The 19,617-nt window shown below is 48.6% G+C and overlaps 1 protein-coding gene across 1 annotated transcript in view; it reads right to left on the bottom strand.

Annotated features, from left to right (window-relative positions):
• The window catches only part of GRIK3 (glutamate receptor, ionotropic, kainate 3), a 59,550-nt gene that overhangs the window by 11,668 nt on the left and 28,265 nt on the right, over nucleotides 1-19,617 (bottom strand). Inside the window, exons 10-12 of the mRNA XM_010576302.1 lie at nucleotides 15,694-15,897; nucleotides 6,474-6,697; nucleotides 711-829 (exon numbers count right to left, since the gene is read on the bottom strand). Of these exons, the coding sequence (XP_010574604.1) occupies nucleotides 711-829; nucleotides 6,474-6,697; nucleotides 15,694-15,897 (547 nt within the window). The remainder of the gene's footprint in view (nucleotides 1-710; nucleotides 830-6,473; nucleotides 6,698-15,693; nucleotides 15,898-19,617) is intronic.

Here is a 19,617-nt window from a genome sequence, read left to right as displayed (position 1 = left end):
GACCCGCAAAAGGCGGAAAGTACAAATAGAGGCAGGTGTCAAAAAAAAAAGAAAAGAAAGACTGAAAAGCTCTGGCCCGCTCTGACGCAGAAGAAATTGGATGGCTTTCTTGGCGTAAGAGCCTTGGACCTTTTCCTGGTGCCCCAGACAGGGCTCGGCCCTGGCACGTGTCCCCCTCTGTTTCTCCATCCCTGCCGTGCAGGTGAACCGGCACGGCTCAGGGAGCGTCTGCGTGGAGATGAAGTTCAAAGTGAGTGAATAACAACAAACGCAGTTGCCAAGAGCTCCTGAACTGCAGAGCACAGCCGGTTCCCCTGATGAGATTATTGTCTCATTAGTCCTTTTCTGGCCTTGGCCCCAGCCAGAGGCTGCCTGCCACGCACACACAGCTCCCCAGGGAGCAGCTCCCTTGGGCGCTGCGGTGCCGGTGCCGTACGGCACATCTCCATCGGGAGCAGCAGGCGCCGAGCGCTTCCCAGCACAGCTGGTCCCAGGAGGTGCCGGAGGAGAGCTGTCTCCCCTCTCCCACACCTCACCGCCTTTCAGCGGGGAGCCGGGAGCCGGTGCTGACGAGCGCTTCTGTGCCTGTTCAGATGTTTTATGTTGTTCCTGTTGCAAACAAAGTACATTTTAAATTTAAAAAGCCATGACAAAAGGTCCGTGCTGGAGAACCGGTGGGAGGGTGTGTGGGCAGGGAGGCACCGCTGTACCTTGCTGCATCAGCGCTCCCATCCCAAACCAGAAGCTGTTCAATAGGGTGAAGTTATTCTCCACGATGTCCGATCCTGGGTTGCAGGGATGAGCATCATACCACTCGTATGGGCTGAACCTACGGCGGCACATGGAAAGCGAGAGCTCATTAATCGGGATGTGGCATGACAAGACCCTAAAGGAACAGGAAAAAAAGAGCTTATTAAAGAAAAGGACAAATTCAGCCAAGATTTTCTGAAGTGACCAGTATGGCTGTAAGCCCCGTGTCCTGCATTGCAGAGAGCAAGGAAACCTGGGAATCCAGGTCCTTCCGAGGTATCTCAGGTTGCTTCCCCAAAGCCTTTGGTCACTTCGGATCATCTCTGCAATAATACATCACACGACAGCAACTGGAGCACATGACTATGGGATGGGATGCAGTGCAGACACATGACCTCTAGTATGTAACAGTTCCAAAATGTGGAGAAAAATGGCATTTCTGGATTGACTGCGGGGAGATGCTGCAGCGATTCTGCAGCGGTAGCTGGGACAAACCACGGTATTTCAGGGAAGTCTTGCTTTAGTGCACATGGGAATCGGGGCGGGATTTAGCTAATTGAGAAGCAGAACTTTCCACTGTGCTAACAAGCAGGAATCCTGCACTGTCAGGGCACCAGCACAACAGTGGAAATTGGTGTAGGTTCGCTGTGGACTGTTGTGATGCTCGGCCCCATTGCAGGTGGTGGGAGAACACTTGTTCCCTGTGGGGGCATATTTCCATGGACAGCCCTGTAGTTCTTGAGCAACACCGAGGGAATTTTCTATGATCATCTCTCTGCAAATCCTGCCTAGGATTTGCAGGCAAGCACCACCGTGAGTGTAGCTCTTTTAGCCAGGATCTGGGGAGGATGCTTAACAGGAGAGACATTAATATTTTTAGAGCTGTTTATTTACATTTTCTAAGAGTCCCAAATTTTGCAGAGATTAAATTAAAAACATAATTGGTATAACTGCTTTTGAACCAGGCATTAATTATCATCTCCGCTTCCTTCTGAAATCCCTGTAGCTTCACAACAGCCCTTTCTTAAAGCCCAGCCCACAGTTTGTATTAGGGGATATTTCTCTGTGTAATTCTCTGCCAGACGCACTGCTACCCAAGGAGGTGTCTTGTTGCTTAATTTTATGGTCCCCCTCAGTCAGACAGTTGGATATATTTGGAGAGAAGAGCCACAGCTCTCTCCCAGGTGCCCCTCCTGGCGCAAAAAGCTCCCCCAAGAAAACACCTACCCCAGCCTCTGCTCTGCACAGTCGTGCCGTGAGACTCCCCTTGGAGCCCGTCACACGGGAACGTTCCGTGAACATGGAGCTGCGGTCCCTGGGCACGTGAACCGAGCAGGGTGAAGCACAGGAGGGTGTCTGTGGGGAAGACCCCACCACGGCGGATTGACTAGGTGCAACGTGCAGGACTTCTTGTGGTTTTAGAAAAGTTCATCCTGGGCACATCTGTCCCACTTTTTGCTTCTATTTTCCATATGCGAGATACAGTTTAACCACCTCTCCTTTGCCTTCCTTCTACCTTGCCTTTCTGCAGCGGGGACCATCGCCCGCCCTGGGTTTGCAGAGTGCAGACCCAGCAGCCTTGCTCAGGCTGCACCCTGCCAATCCTGCTCATTCGTCCAGGTAACAGCCAGGCCATTCTTACTGCCCACCTCCCTCTGCTTTTTTAAATAAGAGAAAATCAGAAAGGAAAACAAGAATCAGGCTGAATTCAGACCTGGCTTTACATCCTGCCTATTCCTTGAACCTTGCTGTAAATTTATGCCAGAGGTGTATAAAGGATGGCGCCTAAGCCCTTTCTGTCGAATAAAGCCAGAGTTCAAGAATTAGATGAAAACTTTCTTGGGCTGCCATTGAAAGAACATGAAACAGAAGAGGAATTGGTAAGATCAAATGAGCCTGACAAGATGACACACCGAAGAACTTCAAGGTCTCTGAGTGAAAACCTACTGGCGCTGCTCAAATTACAGAGAAATATTCAGAAAACTGCAAAGCAGCGACAGAATCTTCAGTGCTTAAAAAGCGAGTGGGACCATTAGTGGAAACAGAGGGGTAATGAAGGAAGGAGTGAGTGGAGCTCATTGACCCCATGCAGCTGGAGCCATAATAAATGGGAGCTGCTCAGGATTCACCGTGGGCTGACTTCCCTCTTCCTCAGGTGCAGAACGGGGTCTGAGAAATATTTCATCAAAAACTATGATTATTTTCTTGTCTCTTCTTGGCCTTTTTGGCAGGGAAGTGGGAGCATTTCAAAGAAGTTTTAAAGATCTAACACAAAATACTTTTGAGCCTAAATTGCATCTCCAGAGAAATTTCTTATGGATGACCCAGTCCTCATTGCAATTAAGATGAATATTAAACCCACCCGCCTCATTGTGCACCCAAAGGTGATTAGCTGTAATTTGAAGGCCATGTGAGTCTGAGGATGGGTGACAATTCAAATCAGCCAGCTGCACGACCCACTTGCAACCTTGCACCAGAGTCACCAGACAAATTACCCCCAAGAAGCCTTATAAATTGCTAGTGTTTATGGCTCTTTGGGGGCTGGGGTGGTTAGGAGCAAAGGCTCCATCAATAACTAAGAAAGACTGATTAAAAGGGGAGATGGATCAAATACCTCCTTTGCCTGCCTCTAAATAGTCCCTAAGTTGGTTTTAAGTGGCATTGACCTATGATTATAGCATCAGCAGAGGAGTCTGGTGCCTAGTTCAGGAGACTCATGTCTCTGAATTAAGGCTTTGCTATTTTGACTGTGCTTTTCTCCTGAGAATTGAATTTTAGAGGCCTTGCTGGGGTCAAAAGCAGATATTGTTTCCATTACTTCTGAATGCAGTAAATATTTTCCCCATGAAAACTCTTGCTTTCCATCTCTATGTGTTAAAAGATCATTCCTGCAGAACCTTAATTACACCGAATACTTGGTGTTCTTTGAAAGAGAATAGGAAGACAGAAGAAATGTCAGGAGCAAAACATGTGAAAAAGAAACTGTAATTGCAATATTTTATAGGTTCAATTTCAGCCAAAGAATAGCCTGACAGGGAAAACTGTTGTATTACATCATAACTGCTATGATGCAGAGAGATTATGAGGCTCATTTCAGAACCGAAACAGACACTAAACCACAGTTCTTCAGGTTTTCATCCCTCAATGCCAACCACAAAGCCCAGCACAGCAAGTGGTTCGGACCCTCTTGCGTTCATTGTGCCAGGGCGGTCACAGGGATGTCAAAACAGGCCCTCGGTTACTGAGTGTGACTGCCGTGTGTTCGGGCACACGCTGCGGTCTGAGTTAGCTGAGGTCCACACCGCTCTGGGCAGCGAGAGCCCTCCAAGTGCCAGGCAGGGCAGGGGGGGTTACCAGGCTGGTACCTGGTTGGGTACCTGGCCATCAGAGGAGTTGGGAAAAATAAGCTTTATTTGAATTGTCATTCCAAGCTGCGCAAGTAGTGTAATACTTTATGGCATTAAAGCCAAAGACGTTATGGCAGCAGAGCCCATCTAGCTATGTTCTGCATGGCTAACGGAGACATAAAGTGAAGGAGTTCTATCAGTCATCACAATTTTTTTCCTTCTCATAATTACCTTGGGTTCATTTTCCCAGAAGAGCATCTTTTCCTGCTGAGAGCATCTGGTTCTTCTCCCTCTGACACAAAGCAAAACCGCTGAGGACCTCATCCTGCCCCGCTGGAGTCCCCAACAGCCTTCCCAGGGTCTCAGCCGGGCAGGACGGAGCCGGCAGCAGCGTTTTGCCGAACTCTCCTGCGCTGTGTGTGCCCCTGGCCGCTGCCTGCCTCTGGCCAGGGGGTCTGCGGGGCAGAGCTGGCAGGAAGGCGGAGTGATGTGTTAATGGCAACGTGACTCTTGTCCTCTATTATAAAGTAGTGTAGTAATAACAAGTGCTACCATTTCTGTGCGTTACACCACCTTCTCGCTGGAGTGAACTGTTAGGTTGTTTTTATGAGTTGCTGCTTGTACTGCAGTGCCATAAGAGCCCAGGCCCGCGCTTCCAGCAGGCACTGTGCAAACAGCCTGCAAAGACGTCCGTGCTCAGACAGCTTCTGTGGGATCTCAGGGAAGTGCCTGGAAACCCGGTACATGGCCGTTTGGTTGAGATGCATTACAAAGACTAGGGAGGAGAGCGATTGCAGTTAAAATCTTGAACGTGGAGGGCCTTCTGTGTCCTCTAAGAGTGAAGTGCAACCTCTCCAGCTCTGCACCTCTGCAGAGGAAGGATCAGACTATGTAGCTGCTTCGCCATCCCAGATGGTTTGGAGCACTAATGCTGTCTGCTAAGCTGAGTTTACTTTGACAACTGCTGTTATGTGTAATTAGGATATTACATAGTAAACTCAAGAAATCATCTCTAAATGCCCCCATGGACCTGAGGGATGTTGAAAATTGCAGATTTGTTGTAACAGGAGGGTTAATGGATTCTGGTTGCTGCAGTTTCATATTTAATCTTTACTTTGACTGTCTGACTGATGTCAGTGGATTAGATAGAAGCTGGTTTCTGAAGGATGCTCTGAGGAAAGTACAGCACAGCAGCCCTTGGGGGGAGGGGGTCTGCACAGAGCCCCAGTCCAAGGTGTGGGGCTAGCAGGGGGGTTTCTGAAGGCACCACTGGCATAGCTTGAACTGGAAGAAATAAGAAATGAATGTCTAATTGCAGATTGTGCTTCTTCCCTGGGCATGGTGTTTACACAAAATATTTAAACATCCAGCAAGGTCTGTGTGTGGCCAGGGAGGGCGGCTGCCTGGCAGAAGGGAGGCAAGTGCTTTGTTTTGGTTTGAAAAGGTGGAATCATGTATTGAGAACAGCCCTGGACTGTGCGTCTCATCAAAGACTCTGTGAAATTAATAACACATGCAAATATATGCAAATTCTGCTGCTTTTAAATATAGAGGTTTTAAACATGCTAATTAGATGCATATTAATTTTGTAAACAGACACATTGTCTCATCCGTAGCAACGGGTTCTCCATTCTTTTGATATGGGGAGGGGTTTGTGGGAGCTTTGCTGGTGGAGAGTTCAGAGGCAGGAACTGAAAAAGGTCCAGGACACAGTGGAGAGGCTGGGCTTCTTCCTGGAGAAGGGGGGGTGAGAAGTGACCTAACAGGAGCATGAATAGTGAATGATACAGAGCAGGAAGATTACCCTTCGTTATACCAGGGAGGTGCTAATGAAATGGAAAGGCAACCAAATTTCTAAAGTCGTAAAAGTGCATTTTAAAATTCTTTTGTACTGGAAGTCTATTAAATCGTGGAACTGCCTGCCCTGATATGGCAGAAGAGGCTTACAGGTTTATGTTAATAAAGCAAACAAACACAAGCACATTTAGTATGGTAAAGCAGTACAAAGGATATAATGCAGACTCTAGCTAGCGAAGAAGGAAACAAATTTCCCCTGTGGATAACTCTTCGATTTTCACTGTGGGGTTTGCATTACCTCTACAACCACTCTGAGACACCGACCCAAAAGAGAACAGGGCACAGGAGTCTGGCAGTTGGGAGCAGCCCCACGCCAAGAGACCAGCCTGCCTTTGGGTAATGGACCAAAAGTAATTTCATTAATGACACGGGTTTAATGCTGCGGCTCCCGCTGGGTGGTTGGATCCCTGCGACACACCAGGCAGCAATTCGGATCTGAGCGTGGGCAGGGTGTCTTGTCGCACGGCAGCAGATGTGGCGTGATGGCAGTCGCGTGGGGCGGCACCGGCGTCCCCTTACCTGGCTATGACAAACAGCACGCAGCTGACCCCCAGGTAGGCGAGGAGGATGTACATCCAAATGTCAGGAGACAGGGGGTTGAGGAAGGAGAACACACTGGGGTTGGTCCCGTTGGGCTTCCGATACAAGATGCTGACCCCCAGGGTCATGAAGGGCTTGGAGAAGTCTATCGCTTTCTCCCGAACGTGGGTGATGGTGAGAGGAGCGACGGCCAGATCAGCTTTCTGCATGCGGCGCCGAGGGAGGGAGGCACCGAGGGAGACAAAAAGAAGGCATTAGAAACCGAGGCCGTTCCATCCCCTCAGGGACACCCGCAGCAGTCACACTGCAGTAATGGGCCAAAAAAAACCCCCAAAGCACAGCCCTGGGGTTCCCCCCTCCCTTTGCACATGGGGTACGTCTGCTCTGTGCCTCTGCCAGAGCCAGGCTGGACCTCCTGCCCTCTGCCTGGCACAGGCTGGGCTCGCACAGGTAACTGCTTCCCTTCAGACCTGCAATCCTGCTGTACAGGCGAACGCAAAGCTGTCGTCAGAGCTGCGCCGCCTTGCCCATGAAGTGTTTGGGCAGTGCTCAGCTCACCAGCTCTGCTCCAAAGCCCTCCAGGTAAAGGGACCAGGGACTGGTCCGTGTCCATCAGACACAAGAACACCTGATATAATATGGTCCAGTTATTACGAATACTTCTTATCACCTAAACAAAACCCCAACACAGATGCAGGGTCTCCAAAACACGCTAGGCGAGATTCTGGAGGTGCTGCTGTGGATGTGCTTACCACCTTTAAGAAAGTTGTTCCAGATTTAAATCAGTGGGCTGGAGAGCAAAAGTGGTCTGCTGTTTGCTAATTGTACTCTATGACTTTCATCGTATAGATTTTTGGTTGGTGTTAGCTGGCGAAATACGGTGCAGACAACAGAGACGTTACCGTTTCTGCAGCTTTTGCCCAGATGCAACGGGCTCATTTTGATAGGCTCTTCTAAAATGGTCAGAAAAATTGTATTTTACAACGGTATAAAATGTCTGTGATCCTTGCTGTGCTCGCTCCTTGCCGCAGAACTCTTTACAACAGAGTGTTTGCTGTGTGCAAATCCCACCGTTTGCAGAGATGATTTGTTTTGTTGGCCTTCCTTTCAATGTTGCTGCAAGAAGAGAAAGTCACAGAGGGAGGCCACTCCAGAATGAAGTTGCAGGAAGTAATATTGTAGCAGCATGAGGTAAAAGGTTCAATTTCTTTCCCCTGAGTTGCCTTCACCATGCAACTTGAAAGGCTCATTCTAAGGAAGCTGTGGCATAGGGCAGGAGCGCTGCTGTTTGGGAATGCTCGCAAGCTTCCCCGGCTGGTGGGAGTGAGCAAAACCTCACACAGCTCCCCTTACATCTTCTTCTGTGCGTAGGGCTGCAAGTCCCACTGAGGAAACGTTTCTGCTAATTAATGGTGGACTTCACAGCCAGTCATGCTGGAACTGTCTGAGCTGCACGAGGAATTTCAGCTGAGCATATTATTCATCCTGACTTCTTGTATGAATTGTGTTTCTTTCTATTATTTCTGTTATTGAATAATTTCTATGCTAGATTCAGTGAGCAACTACATACAACCCATTGGCCGAGAGCTGTGTTCATTCCTCTCACTAAACATCCATTCAGGTTCTTAAAAAAACCTTAAGTAAATACATCCAAGGCTACCTCAATGTCAGCTGCCTTGCTTGGGGTTTGCAAATCACTCTTTTGGTATCATTGACTTCAGAGGAAATGCAGGCACATAAATTACATTTCTGAAGTTGAGCAGTACCTCCCCCCGTGCCAGGCGCCTAGCATACCCGTGCAAGATTTATTTAACATCTGGTTCTGAAGATTAAAATTCTAAATTAACCATGAGTGATAATTACCTAGGATGTAGTGGATTTGCCATTACTTGCAAACTTTAAATCAATATTAGCTGTCTTGCTAGAACATGCTTTACTCCAAGAGAAACTATGGTTTCACTGTAGAAATTGGTGAAGATCTCTTGCCTGAGTTGTGGAGGAAGGTCAGACTAATAATCTCATTTGACCTTGCAAATCTGTGATGAAAGTCAGTGGAATATTTTTAAACACAGGGATCTGGGCCTTTTTCTATAAGAAGAGTTTCTGCATAAGCTTTTAGCCATTACATACATGTGTGTGTCTGTATGAAAGATGTCTCTTCTCCAAAGAACATAGCTTTAGAGGTCCTGAACAGAAGAGTTTCAGGAATTCTGTAACAAGGGTAAAAATGATGGTTTTTTTTTTCCTAACATGGTTCTTCAGCTGAGCCCTGGTTGGTTCCCTTTCCTTCTCACTTTCCAAACAGAAATATATTTTTAAATCAGCTTGATAGAGAAAGTGTTCGTTTCAATTACTGGCGTTTGTCAAAACTTAGAGAAAATGGAAACCATATTTTCCCAATGAGCCCTTTTGTGCCAGCTGTGGCTATGGTGACATTGATGAAAACTGAAGGACAGTGGCTTTTAAAAGTGGACCAGCAATGCTGGCTGCCCAGCTTGAGGTGGTGAACTTCTGCATCCGAGGAGCAGAGTCTGCATCCTTGGTACTGTCCTGGTGGAGGATGCCTGGCAGGTTTGTAGCTTGGCTGCTCTCCCCACATTACAGCATACTTGAGAATTTGGGCTTACTGGTCTCCAAAGTCACAAGGCAGAAGTGGCAAAAGAAATGCAGCACTTTACCTCCTCCATCACTTCTGTGTGGGTGTCCTGACTCAACAGGGAAAACCGAAGGAGATATTGAAGGATTTGGCTACGGATTTTTCTGAAGGAGGAAACAAATGAGCAGCTCTGTGGTCAGTGCTCACTAGCAACTGCCTGTCTGAAAGATCCTAAGCCAAATTTGTCAAAATGATATAGCAAGCTAAATAACAGCTAGCAGTTTATGCTTTACCACAGAAAATGGAGAGAAATCTGCATGGATGCCCAAGGATCAAAATGCTTTTAGTGCAGAAATAAAATTTTACTGTGTCATTTTAGCAGCTCCTGTGATTTGATCACAGCCCCACGTCCTTGGCAGTAAATGTCACACACAGGCAGAATGGAGCACGTATTAGGGAGCCCAGGCTGGTGTGGTGTCCTGAGCTATTAAAGGCAGTGCGGGGCTGTACTTCGATATCCTTTTTATCAATGCAGATTTTTCTGAAGGTGGCCTCTAATTAAGGGTTTGCTGACTGAGAGAATCTAAATCAAAACCTACCAAGGGTGAAGCTTTCATTTGTCGTGCTCTGACATTATAAACTGGGAAGTCAATTATTAGGCCCTGACTGCTTCCTTCACTCAGCCCCAACTTTCATGCTGTTGCACAGTAAGATGGGTTTTATTAAAAATGAGGAATTATAGCAAGTGCCAGTGGCTGAAAGGCCCTCGTCCAGCAAAACCACTTAAGCACCCGCTTCTGTTTTACTGGAGCTTGCATGCCTTCCAAGTCTTATGTATGTTCTTAAGTGTTCTGCTGAATTGAGGCCAAAAATATGAATTTTGCCAAGGCAGCTGTACACCAAATGCAGACACTTCTCTAACACACCTTGAAGGATTTGGATCTCCTTATTCACCCAGTGTTACAGCATTTTTACTTGGGTGGAACTGATGTGAGTTCACCGAGCGTTCAGTGGATGGAGGATCGTATTCTCTGCAGAGGTATTTGGCTTTTATCAGAAAATGCTAAGTCTTATCTTCAAGTTCTCAGTTATCATGGGAATGTGGCCTGTGGGTCAGAACAGCTTTTGCACAGCCACGGTCACTGTGGAAATCGTGCAGCATCCGACCTCCGCCGGAGGAAAGCTGTGTGTGATGGCCAGTGACAGCAGAGCCCACAAATAGCATAAGCACCAAGATAAATATTTATTCAAGAAAATAAGCTGCTTCTGTGCTTATTTTGCCAATCTGAGTTAGGTATTTACATAAACTAATTATGTGTGTGTTGCCTGAGAGACAGGTAAATAGTGCATATTTTACTTATTTAATTGTTATTCAGGTGTCTGTCTGGCAGCATCGACACTTTCATCCCTCACTCTCTTTTGCCACCACCGCCGCCAGCGCTGGGGCTGCAGCGCTTTTCTGCTCCCACCGCCCTGCTTCAGGTCCCGTCTCTGCCCCCATCCCTGCTTTGCTTGCTCGGCTGCCGTGCCGTGCTCCCGCACCCTGTCCCCCCGTGGGTCTGCTGCGCGCTGGCCTCGCTCCTGCATCTTCCAGCATCTTCCCCTGTGGCGGAGCCAGCGCCCAGGCGTCCTTGGGCATCCCGGAGCACTGGGGGATGACAAGGCGCAGCCCAGGCAGCCGGTCTGTCTTGCAGCCCGAGGCTTGGAGGCAGAGGGGCTCCTGCTTTAGCAGGCGTCGGAGCGCTCTGCCGAGAGCCCTGTGCCCCCAGCCCTCCCCTCTTGCTGGCCAGGGGTAGGAAAACCCTCAGCGCGAGAAGTGATGCTCGAGGAGAGCCAGGTCGTGCCCGGCAGCATCCCAGACATGCCTCGGCCCTCACCGTGCGCAGGGGGTCAGTGTTAATTGTCTGACTACAGCTTTTAATGGCTGCTCTTACAATTTCAGACCTAATTTAGACATAATTTTTGTCAATGAATTTATTTAATATCAGTGGTGAATTAAGAACAGATGTCAGCAGGGAAAACCTAGCTGTAAGCCAAAGAGGAGAAATGAGGACCATGAAGCCCTGTTGGGCCTCTCGTAATCTTTTCTTTAAGAAGTTCTTCAGAGAGGGAACTGCCATTAATTCTACTGCGGGGATCTCAAAGGCTGTAGGATCCTGGTGAGAATGGCCGTATTTTTAGAGACAAGGCCTATCCTATGAATTACTGGCAGGTGAGCAAGCCAGGGGAGGGAAAGGCAGGTCCAGAGAGAACTGCAGAAGCAAGCAGAGAACTCGGGGCTCGCAACGTACACTTTAGTGTGCTTCAACCACCTGGATCACTGAATATGATAAATACGAATTCACCCAATTAACGATGCTGAGCACAAAAGGAGAAAATGCAACCAGGTGTTTTGGCTTATTTCCTTCTCCTCCCTAATGCTGAGTTCCTACAGTGTCTAAACAAGAAATAGAGGACACTTCATCCAATTAAATTGTTTTTTCCCTATTCCTGGCCCGGTAGCTTCCAAATGAATCCCCAGTTAACGACACTTGAAATAAACATCCACCAGTGCAGAGACATTAATGGGAATGTGGCAATGTGGTGCAGTATGTATTTCTGCCAGAATTTACTGTCAATAAATGCCCATTTATTGTGAAAGTGTTAAATCAACTGTCATAAATCGTCCCTAAGGACAGATATTACATCTTCTCTATAGTTACCATTGGCAGGGATTTCCATTAGAAACCCTATTATTTTTCATACCTTTTTTATTCCCACATGAAGTTTCAGATTGAATGGAAATTTGATATGCACTGTCTCAGCAGAAGACAAGTTTTATTTGTGAACAAGTTTGTGCAAAATGTCCAGAACAACTCATTCTGCTGGTTTTATGTGATTCTGCCCACAAACAATAGGGAAGATTTGCAGGCATTATTTTGCCAGACAACTAGAATTTATAAATCAGAATGGATGGGCCACAATGCACAGTGTAGTTTTTCTTGTATCAATAATAATTTCTATGAATAAACATCAATAACAGTTCGCTAGTGATGAAAGGATGAGATCTGACAGTTGCCAGGTTCCCCACTTATTATGGATGCGCAGGGCACCGGAGCCTCTCTGTATCACCTGGGTGCCCCAAACCTCCCCTAATGCCAGTGTTGCAAACGAGTTCAGCTTTCACGGCCCATCTGATTGACAGTCCTCTGCGGGAGTGGCCAGGGAGTGACAATAAACAACTGCAGTGAGTAAAGAGTCTAGTTCTCCAGGGAACGGACTGAACTCCCTCAAAACAGGGATTTTTTTTGTGATGAAGGACGAGCAGCAGATGACAGGCAGCAGGGCAGGGCTTTTCGCATCTAACGGCACGAGGCTGTCTTCTCCAGATCTGCTGCTGGGGACCTGGAAGACAGGGTCATGCTGTGAGCTGCTCTGACTGCTGTTGCTTTTCCTGTTTATGCTTAAGGCCAGACTAGAAACAAAGCAATTTTACAAAGGATCATAGCCTAAGGCATTACTGCCTATGGCCAGGCATGTCTAGATCAGAGAGGACAGGGGAAGGAGTATGATGCAAGACTCCAAAACAAGCCATGAGAGCCCACTGCGTAAACAGCCCATCCTCTGTCACGTGCGCCGTGATTTACACCTTTGCGTGGTAGGCACCATCATCCCTGAAACACTATAATTATATACCTACCTGGGCTACCCTGACGGCTGCCTACGCCCGGCTCCTCTCTGGCTGTGTTTCCCAGCCCAGCAGAAGGCCATCCTGAGTGATGGGCTGGCTGCCCCCTGCTTTTCCCATCTCCTTTTCACCGAATTTCAGCCTTGGATCAGGCTATTCCTGGCACACAGCATCTCCCACTCCCACAGCTCTCAGACCTTCCGAGTGATAACAATCACCATTTTAGCTTCTCATTTCACCTCAGGAGCACCCTCTCCTATGCATGGGACATTCAATCCAGCCTGCACATCAGCTCAGCCCACCAGAGCTGGTGCATCACAGCAGTCTCGGGGGGCTCAGTCTCAGATGCAGATGAGTTAAGGGGGTCTTCAGCAATACACAGACTTTCTGCATAGAGTTAATCCTGGCCTGGGTGTTTGGACCTCACAAAATCCTACCTGCTTTATGCTCCCACCTGAATGGTCCCAATTCTTTTATGAGAAGGAGACACGGAATATGGAGGAAAGTCAGCCCAGATATCAAACTCACAGTGTGGGCAGCCCTGTTTTCATCACTACAACTTTGTTTGAATGCTGTCTCCAACACTTTTCCTACTAGGTGTGAAATAGGTTTGAACTTTCCCATTGCAAAGTGCCAATCAGTTGTTCCTTTCCCCACACGATTTGAAGATGCTTTGCTGCTGAGGAAAGGCCCCATCTGGCTGCAGTTTCACTTTTTAATGCTTTACATAAACACTGCTATAAAAAGCAATGACATGCAGATAAAGAAAATAATGGCTTCATATGGAGTTTGGGCAAGGGTTATAAATCACTCCAAGGCATGCACCCAACCACACCTGTTAGAAAGCAGAGTTCAAACTTAATGCTACAGTAAAACTTGCAAGAAGAGGGGATTTAGTCCTTTCCTGTAGCTGTATGTTAATTTGCTTTTGAAATAGTTAGCCAAGAAATACTTTAACGCAAGCTGACTATGAATTTCATGTTACTTAATGAGGTGGTTCCCCATATCTTCTTCTCAGTCTGTCTCTTTTAGCTGACCACAGCTTTGGGAATGGCTGAAAGCCTCCCGAGAGCCCTACAACATCTTGCAGGACATTGGAAGTGACATGGCTCGGACTAAATGACAGTCTGGCTTCTATTCCCTACATCTTATTCCCTGCTTTGGAGCGATTTACTTCTTCAGAGCCCTGCACTACAGATACTCCGCGGTGAGAGCCACAGACTCTGCTCCCGGCAGCGGGCGCGGGACCGCGGGAGGCCGTGTCCCGGAGCGCACTGCCGAGGATCGCAGCCTGTGCTCCGCGTCTGTTCGTATCTACGTCACACACATCGCTCGGAACGGCAAAGCACCGATCTCTTCTGCTGGGACGCTGTCACTTCCCTAACTTAGCAAGGGTGTTGCGTAAGAGACTATAAAATCTGTATTTTGAGCTGTATGGAGTTTTCTGGAAGCCAAAATACAAAGGTAGGTTTGCACAGCCTGTGGCATATTCCCCTGTGAGACACAGCATCATGTTCCTCCAAGGGCTGTCCTTGCGTGCCCTTCCCGCTTCTCCAGGGTGAGCCATCTAAGGACTCCAGCACTCTTCACAAACTGATTAAGCATCACTTTGTCCCTATAAGGGATGTAATCATTATCATCTGCATTTTACAGATGGAGGAAGTATTGCACAGAAGCAACTTGTCCAATGTCATTTAAGGCAGACAAGCCAAATCCGGAAACACAACCTAGATCCCTGAGCCCCAGCTCCGCAGTCTCACCGCCAGACAATGCTCTGTTATCTGTTCACAGCGAAGCTCATTTACTGAGGTGACTCACCCAGCAAATACATTCTTCTCACATGAACTGTGAGAGCATCACAGCTGCTACGTACGTGGGATTATTTTTGTCTCTTTTCTGCTTAGGCACTGTTTTCAAAATGTAGCCAGGAACTCCAGAGGTGGTCCAAGGGCTGCACCACTTGAGCAGGGTATTCAGGAGAAGAGAGCTGTGTTACGGCTCTAGGACTGCTTATACTGCTGCCTGCACAGTGGAGATCATAGATTAATTTTGTCCTGATCTTTTCTTCCGGAGACTTTTTCTGGGAATCGGAGATTCATAAAACTACCAGTCTTCCTCACCTCCCTAACTCGGCTTCTGGGATCGCAGGACGTGCTGGAGGCAAAATATCTAATTAGGAAACTGAGCAACCTCTGGCCGCGAGCTGAGGTTTCAGACTAGGTGACTTTTTGGCAGCTGCGAGAGTAAAGCTGCCACGACAGTTTCACTAGTGTTTAATGGGCTTTTAGAAGTGCCTGCGGAAGGAAAAGCACAGCTGCTCTGTTGCAGGGGGAGCTCCACGTCCCGGGAGATTTTAGAAAATAAGCTGCGTTTATAAATAAAAATAAAAAAATATTAAACTGTCCCCTGCACACCTGCTCTTGCAGTCTGGATACATCATCTGGATTCAGCCGAGCTGTGTCTGGGACACGTCTGGGGTCCCTGAGCCACCTTGGTGTTGTGCCCTGGCCCACAGCTCTCAGGGGCAGAGCAGCAGCGTCCTCGGGGGTGAGAGCAGGCTCACGCCGCTCCTGCCCGGGGGGCCACGCTGCCGAGCTGGTGGGCAGCCGGGGCTTGGAGAAACCTCTTCCCTCCTCTCTGCGTGCCCAGCCCTGCGTGCCGGGGAGGGTCTGCGGCTGAAGCCACGGAGCCCGTTTCTGTCCTGCGAGAATGTCCGTTTTCAGAGACTCCAAATGACTATTTGGAGAGTCAGGCAAAGAGATACTACTTGCACGACAGATCGCGCAACACGGAGCCCAGGCTCTGCGTTAGGAGCTCGCTGCGGGTACCCCGAGCCAGCGAGCAGCGGGCACCCATCCCGCCCCAGGCAGAAATCCTCGGGGACAGCCCGGGCGCAGCCACCCCTCGGCAGCCACCAGCTGATGGGCTTCACTCACGTGGTCGATGAGCTCCTTGATCATGCCGTTCCACTGCCCCTTCTCATCCTGCGCCCCGTATTTCCCGTCCTCCACCAGCCGGATCTCATAGGTGAAGCCCAGGATGATGGCCAGCTCCTTTAGGAGGTCGATGCAGTAACCCTCAAAGCGGTCATTCCCGAACAGGGCTGTGTCGGACTTTCGGAACATGACAAAGGGCTCTTCCTGCACGTGGGAAGGCAAAAAGTCCCCGTTATGGGTCAGCTGCGGGCCCAGCTCCCACTGGAGACAGGCCATCCCTGCGGGTCAGCCTGAGCCACGAGGCGCAGGATCTTCTGGCACCGTGACATGTTGGGAATAAATTAACTTTGCACAGCACATCAGCTAATTAGCAACCTTGTTTACCCCACAAAATTTAATTTTGTCTCTTCTAAGCAGCCAACTGTTTTCCATTTGGTAGGATTTCAGGGAGAAAAATAACCATTTCATGCTCTGAAAATGAAAAGTGTTGAGAAACTGTAAAAGGGGGGAGGAAAAATTGAACCCCAAGTCCCGCACAGCAGAAACGCAGCTGACCCGCACCACAGTACCTGTCATTTGCTGCAGCTGCAGCGAGCAAGAGGCTGGTGGGTTAAATACAGGGCAAGGGAGCCGCGCGTGGCTGGTGCCCAGCCCAAAATGTTCCCCAGTTCAGCTTGCTTTTCCCTTTGCCGGCACTGGCTGATGGGATACAGGGCCCAACTGCTACCCAGAGAGAGTTTCTGCTGTCTGCTCCAGTTACGGCTGCTGTGGGATGCTTGGGAGGCATCTTTAATCACAGCAGTGCCAAGCACCAGCACAAGCGAAAAATAACTAATAAAGTGCTTTACAGCAGGCTTTGCCCTATGGATCCCTGCCTCTTTAGCGGAGGCTGGCAGGTGAAGTCAGCAAACACACAGCAAACTGCACAGCCCTGTGGTGAGTATCAGGCTTGGGCAGTCACTAAGGACGAGGGAGACTGGGGAGCCTGAGGGAGAAAACGTGTAGGGGACAGATGGAAATGGCAAAAGATGGTAGGCAGCGGGCAAAAGCTAGGAGGCAAGGAGAGGATGAGATACCAACAGCAGCTAATACATGGCTCAAACTGAAGGTATCTGCAAGGTTACTGTCCTTGCCCACGGGGTGGCCAGCGAGGGGAGGGCTCACTCACATTTTGCTCTGGTGAGCGAACCGTGTTGCTGGCGTCCCCGCAGTATTGCGTGGGGACGAGGGGGCTTGAAGTCGCGGGAGGGAAGGTCTGGAGTCCCAGCTCGGGTACTACCGAGATGCCCAGTTTGGTGGAGCGCAGGCGCCCTGCCTCGGGTGGGTATGGCGAGGAGGGGGTTCGGGACGCAGAGCTGGGCTGTGCCAGCCTGGGGGCTGGTGGCTTTTGTCTCCCAGCGCGATCTGCTGCCCCCACCTCTGCCATCTGCGGTGCGGGCAGGCAAGTGGGCAGGAGGTGCCTGCTCGGCCTGAAAGTGAGGTAGGGAGGGGACGCGAGCAGGCAAAGCTCGATTTGCAGTATGATAAAGCAAAACTGATAACATCACGCCTATAGAGTTTAGCTTGGCATGCACAGCTCAGTTAAATCCTGCTCTCCCTGGCCGCCTCCTCAGCTTTCTTCTCTGGAATTAGTGCTTTGTTTGTGGATCAGCTGAATCTATGGATCTTGATATAAATACGCTGGCTCCAGAGCAGCCGTAAAGCACTATTAATTTTGGGAAGCGCTGTAGGGATTACATACATATTTAACAGCCGAAGCACTGAACATTAGGACGCCACTCGCTTCAGTAATGTATCTCCAGGTCTCAAACATTTCCTAGGGGGTAATTCTGAACTCTGTGAACCACTTATTCACGGACTATTTCACAATTTATTACTGAAAATGGCCAGACATCCAATTCACAAGCTCTCTCAGTTTGCTAATCGATTTCTCAGTGAAGGTGCCCTCAATTTCATAACTTCACAGTTCCCATATTGCTTGGGGAGAGTGGCGCTGGCTGCTGGGGTAATATTTCTCTTCCAACAAGTCACTGCAATATGATCAAAAGGGGGAAAAAAAAACCTTTCATGCTTTTCCTTTTAAAGGTTCCTCCTATGGCTTTTCTACAATCATTCACACCAGTGCAAAAGTACAAAGGTGTTGCAAATGCAAATAAAATTTAGGGTTGTATTTTCTTTTTTAGAATCCAGTATATGAAAATGCAATTATTGCAGAACTCGGGTCTAAGCACATTTTCTTCTCCTGCAGGCAAGGGCATTGCAGGACAGCTGTGGTTTCGAGGTAGATACCCCGTGGCACATGTGCAGGCCCAAGGAATGGCACAATTAATAGGAACTGATATCACCCTTGTACATTATGTAATTTGTACATGCTTGTGGAGTACGAGATGAAAATGCTGCCCGAAAAAAGCATGTCAAAGGCAGATGGCTGACAGGTCTCCTCCTGGCTCCATCATTTTGCATTATGCTGTGATCTTTGAGGTACAGTGATTATTGCACCCTAGACCCAGACATTTCCACAACTCTGGCCATGCGTCTTACCCCTGACAAGACGCATCTTTTCTGGTTTCCCTCAGTCCTGTCTGTACAGCTCTCTGATATTCCAGTCCCGAACTGCTGTCCTTTGGCTTTGCCCTGCAGTCGGGTGCTCCTCCAGCTCTCAGTGCGGGCACCTCTGCTGCCGTCTCTCAAACCACCCCCCAGTGCTACCAGCCGTCCCACCCCAAGAATTTTCCCCAATGCGCTGCGCGCAGTTCTGATTAAAGAGAGTGGGGGGGAAGAGGAGTTGTTATATAAACTTCTGGTGAGTTTTATCCAGCCACAGTATGGGCTGAACAATTCCCTTAGAGCTGATCCTGAGCCTCCCCCTGGGAGTGACTTGATGTGATGCGTTATTCATGTTGCCCTAAAAATTTGCATCTCCTGTGTACAGGTACTGGCAGCACTTTAGGTTACTCTTGCTAAAATGAACTAAACCTGCTATGGCAGGTCTCTCCATTTGGCCTGTTAGAAAAATACTGCCTGAACTTCTGCTTTCTGAACACACCAAGAGTGCTTAAATGCAAAAAAATCCCCAACCCCAAACCACCCAAACTCTGTGTGTATTGTGCCTGAGTGCACGTGTACTGCTGCAAGGGTCTCAACAGAAGCAGTCTTACAATCTGATGCATGTTGAATTGTTAAAGTGCCTTTCGCTCTGTCATTTCTCTGCTGCTTCTGCAGTAACTCCTGATGTGACGATTCATTTCAATAACCGAAGCCAGTGGGGGACCATTGCTGCCGCCGATTCTGCTAATGCACATGGCACAGGAACACCGCCCTGTGCAGACTCTCCTGTAAGCACGACCCATTGCGATCTCATGGGACTGGCACAGTAGAAAACTTTCGGACTGGGAAGGGAAGGAACTTTTCCAGTCTCCCCTGCATGCTGAGGCATGAAAGCAATGTGTTACTAAGTGTAGTCAATGAGCTAAGGCTGCACTTGACTCTTGGAGAGAGGGACTTTAATGAAAGTGTTTCTTTGGAACAAATATTATGTGGTGGATGGGAAGTTCTTTAGAAGGAGTGGCTAATTTGCAAGGAAAGCTGCAGCAGCGTCTGTATTTGGCTCATATTCTGCCTGCTTCTAATCTGCTAACCTCTTGCTGAGGGATGCAAGACCTTTGGTTCCAGCTCTTCTTCTGCCCTGGACCAAGTGTTTCCTTTCTCTGTTCTCCTCTGGGCACTTTCTCGGTCCCTTTCCTTCTATGACACAAAACCCCACTGTCAGGTCACGTCCTTTTGGGAAGGCAGGGACATCATGAGGGATCACACTGCTCTGGACTGGGGAACGCGTCCCCAGCTGGCTCTTTACCATCTGTACCTTTATGCTCCCTGAAAATACGGAACACAAAAGGGCCAGAAAATTTCCATAAGCAAAACCAT

This window comes from Haliaeetus leucocephalus, unplaced genomic scaffold, assembly GCF_000737465.1.
Source record: "Haliaeetus leucocephalus isolate CR32 unplaced genomic scaffold, Haliaeetus_leucocephalus-4.0 Scaffold517, whole genome shotgun sequence".
In the NCBI taxonomy this organism is placed as follows: domain Eukaryota; kingdom Metazoa; phylum Chordata; class Aves; order Accipitriformes; family Accipitridae; genus Haliaeetus; species Haliaeetus leucocephalus.
The sequence above is the reverse complement of the archived record's forward strand: the minus strand, read 5'-3'. Positions and strand labels throughout refer to the sequence as shown.